The sequence below is a fragment of the Glycine max genome, chromosome 16 (genome assembly GCF_000004515.6).
Source record: "Glycine max cultivar Williams 82 chromosome 16, Glycine_max_v4.0, whole genome shotgun sequence".
Classification (NCBI taxonomy): Eukaryota; Viridiplantae; Streptophyta; class Magnoliopsida; order Fabales; family Fabaceae; genus Glycine; species Glycine max.
Window position 1 is genome coordinate 37,365,552 of NC_038252.2, and position 10,446 is coordinate 37,375,997.

At 33.1% G+C, this 10,446-nt stretch overlaps 1 protein-coding gene across 2 annotated transcripts; it reads right to left on the reverse strand.

Moving 5' to 3' along the window:
- Positions 1-4,478: 4,478 nt before the first annotated feature.
- LOC100818686 (E3 ubiquitin-protein ligase RING1-like) lies at positions 4,479-8,643 on the reverse strand. Of its 2 annotated transcripts, none has more exons than XM_003549126.5 (2): positions 7,428-8,642; positions 4,479-4,652 (listed from the first exon to the last, which is right to left on the reverse strand). In XM_003549126.5, the coding sequence occupies exon 1, from the start codon at positions 8,555-8,557 to the stop codon at positions 7,448-7,450; it is 1,110 nt and encodes a 369-aa protein (XP_003549174.1). In that variant the 5' UTR covers positions 8,558-8,642; the 3' UTR covers positions 4,479-4,652; positions 7,428-7,447. The 2 variants fall into 2 exon arrangements, with proteins under 2 accessions (XP_003549174.1, XP_014624594.1); XM_014769108.3 differs by having other exon boundaries at positions 4,626-7,174; positions 7,428-8,643.
- Positions 8,644-10,446: the final 1,803 nt, after the last annotated feature.

Here is a 10,446-nt window from a genome sequence, read left to right on the forward strand (position 1 = left end):
GAGGGAAACATAGCTCTTCCACTCCTTCTACAACTTTTGGATTTGGAATCACGATGATGAACTCCACCCTTTTTTTTTTTATCAATTTCTTAAATTGAGTTTATCAATAATTTATTCATTTGGTAATTTTCTGTATTTATTTATTAAAAAGAATATTATTTCTGGCGTTGTAAAGTCTAATAAAGTGGCACGAGTTGTATTTATGTCCCTAATTTTATATAATTGGTTAACGCGGTGAGAGATATGTGCACCGACACATAGTATAACAGAGCCAAAAGCACTGAAGAATGTGGTCCCCCTTATGATTGTAACACTTTTGAACTGTTTTCATTTCATTTTTATCCCATTTTTTTTCTTTCTTCTTTTATGGATTATTGTTTGGTGGTAGCTCTCATTCTTCCAATTTTCATTCATTTGTTTTTCCTCCAAGGATTTGGTCTCGTTTTACATAATGTAATGTTAGTGTCGTTTAGCCTAAGTAAACATGATTTTAACATATTTTCATTCAATTTAATTCATCTTTTTTAGCAATTTATTTAATTGTCTTAATCACTACAGATTAAAAAAAAATTGTCTTAAATACTTATATGAGTTCTATCTAACTATCAAGAAATTCTAATGAGATCGAATGGCTAGAACCAAATCATGTGCGCTTGCCCTAACATTTTAGTCAAAAAAATGTCTGAGACATTAATTGTTCCTTATTTCGTTGATATGAAGTCTGAACACATTTATGGTCGCGTGATTTTTAATTTTTTATACACCTCTTATGTTTTTTTTAATAGTTGTGTTGAGTGCTTTTTTTTTTTTAAAAGTCAAGTTGTGTTGAGTGTTGACTATTATCTTAAAAAGAGTTGTTAAAAATTAAAACTATTTTTCAATGTATAACATTATTATTATGAGTTATTTTTTACCTTGATAAGCAAATAAAATTTATTTATTAATTTATTAACCATTTTTAGTATAATAATGAGCAAAACTTTTATATTTAAGATTACACGCGTCACAGTTTGGCAAATTTTTTAATGATTAAGTGTTATTATTCTGTTGGGTAAAATTATAAAGGAAAAAATGAAAGTAAATCATGATACAATTTTTTTTTCTTTTTAATTCATAACTTTTATGCTGTAAAAAAATGATAACTTTTATCACTATTTAAACGCATATTGTTTCGTTCCGTTTTTTCACTCACCTACCTAACCAGTGACGAAGTGTATGCCACCCTCTTAGATAATTCTTTTGAAAAGAAATATGTAATTATTGAGGTGATAAGTTAACTTTTATTATTATTATTGAGGTGATAAGATAACTGATCAACCAAAGTGAATTTGTGTAAATTACACTTCTATTCGTATTGTTTCGTGACCTTCTTTCATTAGTTAAAAGGGCAATTTCTCATTACTCAAAAGTAAAAGAGAGTTATAGCTGCCATAAACTAACGCCTAACAAATTAATAAAGTCAAATAGTGCTGCGAGAAGGCAAGTCAATGGACTCTTTCACATTCTCAAGATTCCTTCTTAGGGTTCTAAAATGTATAAATGATTAATATTAATAGTTTATTATAATCTGGAAGCTTACTCAAAACAGTCAACGTGATAGCAACTACATTAGCGAAATGACATGTGCAAACTGATCATTAAAAGTATTTTTTTTTTATACTACTTCATAGTTAATCTTCAGAATCATCTAAAAAAAGTTAATCTTCAGAATGGTGTAGGGAAGCATCCGTTAGAGATTGGTTTATGGAGTTTATCATGGTGTTTTATTGTTGTAAAAAAAATTGTGCATCAGTTTGTATTATTTTAAAAAATTAAATATTTTATTTAATTAATAATATAATGAAAATTATATTAAGAAAAATCTACAACAACAGTCAAAACCAAATTTTTTAATTATTCCAAGTGAGAATGAAAGAGTTGGAAGGGGGAATGCATACAACTAACTAAATGTCAAATCTCAAATGTCGTTTTCTTTTATCGTGAATAAAATGCACGTTTATATATATTACTATTAGTTTACAAAATATAGTTTTTCCTTTTCTTGCACTTAAAAATAAAAAATAATATACTATGAAAATATTGTTCCACCCAAAATCCTTTTCTTCACTTTATTATTTTCGACACAAGCTCTGTGTGTGGACGAGGAAAAATAAGTGGTTGTGAAAACGGTCATACGGAGACAAAAAACCGATGTCGACATCATGACATTAATGGAAAAATCTGTTTTATGGACATCCTCTGTTTATTGTTTTATGTTCAACTTTGTTAAGAGATCCTATGCCAAAAAGACTTTGATAAGAGATCGTGAAAAATTGATCTCTACGAATTTGTTATGTACAGAAAAGAGATCGATCTACTTTGTAAGTTGTGTAGTGTGCCTTTGAATTAATTTTCAATTCTAAAATTAAGTTGAAGCCAAAACAATAAATAGTTGTTTCAATTTTTTACCATGATTTTTGAGGGTCAAAATTGATTCTAGGAGCTAATCAAATATATTTATTTCAAATAGATAAAATCATAATAAATTCACCTTAAAAGTAATTATTTGTTCCTTCCAAAACTGTAAGCTTACTCAAAAACAGTCAACCTAATAAAATTATATTCGCGAAATGACAAATAATTAATTTCAATTTTCCCTATGAAAATGCTGTTCCTCCCAATCCTTTCATTTCAACATATGATATTTTGTCAAATAAAATGATGCAGTCCTTTTCTTCAATTTATTTTTTCAGCCAAAAGCTGCCAGCCACACTCACCCTTTGTGTGTGGATGAGGGAAAAGAAGTGGTTTGTCTACATCAAGAGATTAAAATAATAAAAACATTTAGCCTTCTCATGGTAATGGAAAAACTATCGTAGTTTTCATATTAAAAAATTGCTTTACGGACATCCCCTCTTTACTGTTTTATGTCCAAATTTGTTAGAGTTTGTAATAAAGAAAACAATTTGTTAAGAGTTCGTGGCAGTAGATTTCCATGAATTTGATACATATAAAAAAAGAGATTATTAGATAACACGTCAACTTATTAACACCTTTATTTATTATTAAATTATAATTTACTGTTATTAATACTTAATTAATATTCATATATTTAAGTTTAAAGTATTTAGTTAAATGATTAGTTAAAAACTTTTAACATGATCCGAGAATTAGACATTTCTTTTCTTTAAATATTATATATACTAATAACTAATAATAAAGAAAATATCTCATTTTAATGTCCATATTTTTAAGACAATTTTATCTTACATTATATTTTAAACTTCCAATTCTGATATACTTTTTCTGTCCCATTACTTTTTAATTAGTTACTTTCTTTTCGTACTTATCATTCTTTTAACTTCTAAAACTTTTTTTCTTATTTTTTATTTTATTTATAATATATAGAGCCCCTAGTTAGTATTAGGTTCCTTCTAACCCCTGAAGAATTTTATATGGGGACTAATCCACAAAATTCAGAACATCAACATCTTTCCATCTCTATCAAGTAGCAGGTGTCATATATCCGATCATTGAATTTTTTTTATTTATAAATATATCCAACGTTTTATATTTAACTGGTACTCGACGAGGAACTTATTAACTAGTGTATGTTATAAGCTCCTTCATAAATATCTATCACTTCCAAGACATGACATCATCTTTGAATAAACTCAGTCTACAATATATTGGTATTGGCCAAATAACTCCACAAAGATTTCTCTCCACAGGATGAGTATCCTCTAATCTATGGCTCCCGTATTGATGGCAAAGTGCGTGCCACAACTTCAGGAAACACTGAAACTTTTCAACAAAGGATTGGACACCACCTATGACCTATATTCATTCAGAACCTAAGCCCCTATAGTGATGGCAAAGTTAATGCCACCATTTTAGGGGTGAACAAGTTGACATTTCTCGCCAAACTAACCATTTTGGCAACTGCTTTGTGAAGTTAACAAATGGCATTACGGTACTCGCCACATCTCAATTTAAAGAGTAAACGTTTCAAAACAGGAAGCTAACGTGTCTTGAACCTACTGATTCAGCACAGGATTGTGGACTACATCCCACGCCTCCATTGGAAGTTTGGAACAAGGAAAACTAACGAATTTCTAAGGAGAAAAAGAAAAGAATGGAATGAGTCCTATCTACGAAAGTAATGGTGGGGTGATCAAGGCGTCTTCTGTTCCAATTTTCCAGATTGTAGAAGGAATACTAACAATACACCCTCTAATACACTCTTTACGTACAAAATCATGAAGAGTTGATTAAATCAAAATGCGAGATATGTAAAATTTTAATTTTCAATAAATTTTAACTTATAGGATAGTGTTCAAAAAGTATATTAGTGTTTCTACAACTAGGGGTTAAGACCAAGTGCATTGTAGCTTTGCTACCAATGCAGCAGAAGGATATAGGGTAACACAAAGGAGTAAAAGACGGTGTAGAGGAGACGAAGGGAATATAAAGAACATATAATTGATATTTAGGAAATATTGAATCAATAATGTACATATAATTATATAAAGAACTCTAAAAAATGGTGATGGACAGTTGTGTAAGTTCATTATAATCAAATATAAAATTTTCAACTGTCACTAACCACTAATTGATATTTAGCATCATTTCTATTCAACAAAATGCTGCAATTTTGGAAAAACTCTTGATACCTGCAAGAAAATTAAAAAGACAAATGAAAACCTGCTCAAGTGTATGGCATCTGATAAGTAATATCATTAAAGCAGATGCTAACTATATTGTAGCTCCAGCAAAAGGTCAAGAAAAGAAAATAGAAGAGTAGCTTACAGGACATTTGGAAGTGGTAATATATTTCTTTTTAAAAAAGAACAAAAAGAAAAAGAATGCCTCATACTTGGACAAAGATTTCTAAATTTAAACTCCAACTTAAGAACATGCTATCAAGTACAGAAACTGTGGAACACGCATTACATTCCACAAACAATACAATAAGCCTTGCTCTTTGAAATTTCAAATAATCAGGGATAAATATCTAATCAAATTGTAATACACCACAAGATTTTACTTGTTTTACATTTTACAATGAATGTTACTGGCAAGAAGATAGAAGTTTTATTTCACTTGTGAAGATAGAATTTTCACATGGATAAATTGCATGCCACATTTTGTGGCAGAGATGGCCGATGTTTCATCTAGCATCACAGTTACATTAGAAATTTGGTGACTTTTGTTTGTGAGACAGCAGATGAGAAACACAGAAAGCATCAAAAGCCGAAGATAGTAGAAAGATAATTCATACAAACAATTTCCAAAGAACCAAGAAGGCCCTAAAGAAAGCAAGCATGACTTCTATGAGGTTCAACAATGAACATAGAAAGTCCATCAATAACTAAAACAAATTCGAGAGTTGAAATCTTTCAAGAATAAGAGAAAAGTCCAGGAAAAATAAAAATAACATTACTTCAATAATGATCATTCAATGAATATATGAACCTTACTTTTTTGTTGTTGATAATTGATATCTATATGGTCCTTCAGATTTGAAAATAGAAAAACAGAAGCATATGAAGCCATGGCCCTTAGCATGTAAATAAGAGAAGTTTTAAAGCACCCTGTACATCCATAATCAAATATAGCTACTTGCCAGAGTAGAAGGCATGGTCAAATCCAATTCAAATTCCTTTCTATTTCTATCCTTCCTATTTCTTTTTCCTCTTATTTCTTTCTTCTCTATTTCATTCCCCATCCAAACAAAGCATAAGAGTACTGATCAAGAACACGAGAAACAAAGCAGTTCCCTCTTAAACCTTGAATTTGAATTTATGGAAAGCCATAATTTTAAGTAGTGTAGTGGTGTATTATAAACTACATGAGATAAAACTTGTGAGCTACCATGAAATTATGGGAAAAAGTGATTGAACATAGATTTAAGAGAAGGGACTAGGATTCTAGAGAATCAATTAGATGTGTGCCAGAAGGTGGATAAAAGAAGCAATTTGTCTTCTACAACAGTTAATGGAAAGGCACCAAACCAAAGAAAGAGATTTACTGGAAAATGTATATGACTGAGTGCCAAGAGAAGTGTTGTGGAAGACTTTGGAAAAGAAAATTGTTCAAGTAGCTTATATTCATCCTATAGTTATTCAAGAGTCAAGACAAGTATGATGTAGGTGAAACTAAGTACTTTCCTACAAGGGTAGGTTTACATCAGGGCTCAATCTTGAGTCCTTGTTTAATCTAGTCTTAGCTATGCTTATCAAAGACATACAAAAGATTATTATCCCTACAGGCATGCTTTCTGTAGATTATATAGCTTTGACTGAAGAATCAAGGGAAGAGGCTAACTTTAAACTTGGGTTTTGGAGATAGACATCGAAATTAAAAGGATATTTACTTGAATATGTGTAAGATTATATGCATTGCAATTTTAGAAAGAAAAAAGAGGAAAATGCAGTGACCTTTGTTTTTTTCTTTTTGTAATTGCTGGTGGAAACAAAAAATAGAAACATAAAACATTTCCCAAAAACCAAAAAGGCTCGTAGATTTCTTAGTCATGGGCCTATAGCAGCCTGCTTAACAATAAGCGCTTCTATACGCAATCCAAACAGACAATTCATAGTATTCTAACAAAATCTACCACTTCCTAAATTACAATAATTCAGTATGGAGTCAATGACCACCAATAAGTTAAATCATTTTTATAAATATACCCACTTCATGGGATGCATTTAATTTCATATTAGCAATATGTTAGATCTTTTTCCAAGCAACAAATGGTTCACAGAAACATAGCGAACCACTGTAAGTATATGTTCTACTATTACATAAATATATTATATATTATGAAAGCAAAGTTCTAATCATGGTGGCTCAAGTTTGCTGTACTAGTAGCTAACTTCTCAAATTTAAGCAACACAAGAGATTAAAAAAAAAACTGTTGTGACAATGACTTTTTATACTTATCTTCTTGGAGGTAAGGACTAAGTCTGCCATAAATCTTGGTCAAGACTTGCTTTTCAAGTCAGAAAAAAGAGAAACCAAATTCACATCCTTTGATGGCACATGCTAACTTCCATAATTGCGGACATTGATCAATAAGGTGATTGTGCCCATCAAAACAGAACAAACAACACCAAAGCACTTCATACCCCCTCTCCCCCCAAATCATACACCAGCACACCACCCAAGGAACATAAAGAAGATAAAGTAGCGGCTGCACAATAATTTAGCTGAATTTGTAAGTTTAGAAACCACGATATTATTAAAGATGAAGAGAGAATTTTTCCTTCACAGATATTCCATAGCTGCAAGCTCAAAGGAAATGCCACAGTAACTTCATCATCTTAATTATGCCATCAGAAAAACAACAGCACAATGAAAAACCTAAACCATAATTTGCAAAAGCACAGCCATCCAATGCAACCAGAATTCAACACTCAAAAGCAAGTGGTAACATCCAAACTTACATATAAAACACGAGTGGCTCTCAATCGAGATCTTCCTGTCTGGTCTCCGAGTCAAAATTCTGATTCCCCCGGTTTCCAGAGTTCGATTGCCCACCATTATTTCCACTACTGTCACTATTGCTATTGCTGTTGTTGTTATTGTTGCTATCATTGTTGCCACTCCCAACATTACTTGTCTCAGCAAATTGCCTAAACGGCCATGGCAAAGACACCCTAAACCTTCTCCTCTGTGAATTATCACCGCCACCGCTACCAGATGAATCCGCAGAACCACCGGACCCCAATGCCATGTTCCAATTCACCTGTGGAGCTGCCCCACTGCCGGCAGCACCACCACCACCACTACCACCACGACGAGCCCTCTGCTCGTAATCAGGATCATCTGTGGGCAACTCATACCGACAAACGGGGCAAGAATTGTGCAATTCTAACCACGGCAAAATGCAATCCGCGTGATATATATGCTTACAGGGGATCTGCTTCGCGGTCTCGCCGAGCTCGAAGGTGTCTTTGCACACGGCGCACTGCGAGGAATCCGACGCCAGCAGCTCCTCGGTGACGGAGACGTCCGGCAGGCCCTCGACGACCGACTTGGAGGCCGGCGGGGTGCCGTAACGGTTGGGATCGTTCTCAGCGAGATGCTGGATCAGCTCCTCGAGGCCCGGCCCAAAGAAGTAGTCGCCGTGGGTGACGCCGGGGAAGCGGAACGCTCCGCCAGGGTCGCCGGACTCTATCACCAATTGGAGGTTGCCGCCGGCTCTTAGGGTTTGGAAGTAGTTCTGGAGGAAGACGAGGGGGTTGAAGGCATCGGCGGCGGCGTCGGGTCGGTTTCCGAAGAGGGCGGAGAGATCCTCGAAGGGAGGGGAGGCGGCGGCGCCGGGGAGGACGAGGGGAATGGTGGCGGCGCCGGCGAGGGGGAAGTCGGGGAAGAAGGGATTGGGAGGGTTAGGGTTAGGGTTGGGGATTGGGAATTCGAGTTCTTCGAGGAAGCCGCCGTTGCAAGTGGGGCAGAGGAGATCGGAGGAGGGGGAAGGGGAAATTGAGACGGTGCGGTTGCACTGGTGGCAGAAGTATTGGCGAGGGTCGCCGGAGGTAGCGCCGCCGCCCCTGTCGCCGCCGGCAGAAGACATGTGAAGGGGAAAAAGGAGAGAGAAAAGAGGAAAATGAGGGAAAGGAATGAAAGAAGGAAGGAAGGGATTGTAACTAAACGGAACAGAGAGAAGGAAGATGGACTGGGGGCAAAATTGTAAATATCAGTCTGAGTGGGTAAATGGAGGATGAAGTCACGCGCTAAATTCGGGAGTTGACACTAAGCGCGGACTTAGACTAGACATCATCATCTTCACTATAAACAATTTCACAGCCTATTGGATACAGTATTTCCAATTATGATGTCAAAATAATTTTTACTAACATACAATATAATTCAAAATTTATAATACTATTTTCTTACTACTAACTCACAATTTTGCCACAAGCAAAGTTATTTTTTGTCACCAATGATAAACAAATTGAATTCCTTTATACATTCTTCATGAAAAAAATACTAATCATGCAACCCCAATTAAACACTCCAGTCCTAGCACTCCTTTCCTTTCGCTCCAATTATACAGATCAAAATTCTAAGAAGAATTAAAATCAAATCATTAACTAAGTTTTTAGTTCCTACTTTTTTTTTAATGCAATTTTTAATTTTTAAATTTTTGTTTGACGGGTGAAGTTTTTTCAACCTTTTTTAATTAAGATTTTTAATCTCTAAACTTTTGCTTGATTGATTAAATTTTTTCAACTTTTTTCATTAACATTGAAAAATGTAGTTTTTAGTCCTTAAAATCTTATTAAATAAATAAAAATATTGAATTCAAACCTTAGAAACTAAAAATTATTTGAATAATCCAAATTCAGAGTATCTGATTATCATACAATGATTACATTGCTTGTGTAGGAAAAAAATGAATATGGCCACATTCCCAGCACAATAGACGTGATCTAATGGAGCTACTAGCAATAGTTTGTATGGGGATTTTGAACTTTACGGCAAATGGCTTACAAAGGAAGGACAACAGAAGAGTTTTCTGACTTTGCTTCTCATTTATTGTCTCACCTCTACAATCCAATTCTCCAAAGTTATTATGATCATCAAATAATCCCTTCTAATTAACAGCTTCTTCTTATCAATGACATTGTGTTTATTAAATTTTAGTGAATGAATTTCTGATATTTCACTTATGTGCATGTATGGTCTACCTCTAATCAGCCGCTGGATTTGTTATTATGATCATCAAATATCCTCCTTAATTGTTTGAAAAACATTACACGGTATTCACTTATAAAAAAGATTATTGTAAATGTTAAAAAAATAAGAAAGACCTGCACAATTTCAGAAAATCACAGGATATATATATATATATATATATATATATATATATATATATATATATATATATATATATATATATATTACAGATCTATTTATATGCCCAACTCAAACTCAATAAGAATCTAAGTAGGCATTCTGCTTACAAAAACCAATATATATATACTTAATTGTTTGACATAGATCATATAGTAGTATGCTAGCTAAACCCTAAGAAGTATACTTTCAAAATTTAACTAATTTAAGTTTTTCTCTGTCCTGATCAAATAATTTAAGTCTTGGTAATCCTAATAATTAAAAGGGAAAAAGCCAAACTTGCAAAAGCAAAAAAGTTAAAGATGTAAATTTGTATTAATTTAAATATTTAAAATAAATAAATAATCAAATTCTTTCCTAAAAGTGTGAGATAGTGTTAATTTAATCCCTAAAAGTAAATAATGAAATTCCTTACTGTATCAGTTTAATTCCTAAACTTAATACTTATTGTCATTTAGTCCCTCAAGATATGCTAATATTTTTATTTAAGTCACACAACATTTAGAATTTTGAACTCAAATAAATAACAACTTGGATTTTCAAAGAACATTTTTATCTAACCAAAAAAATAACTTTTTATCATTTTATTACTTTTCGGGGTTTAGT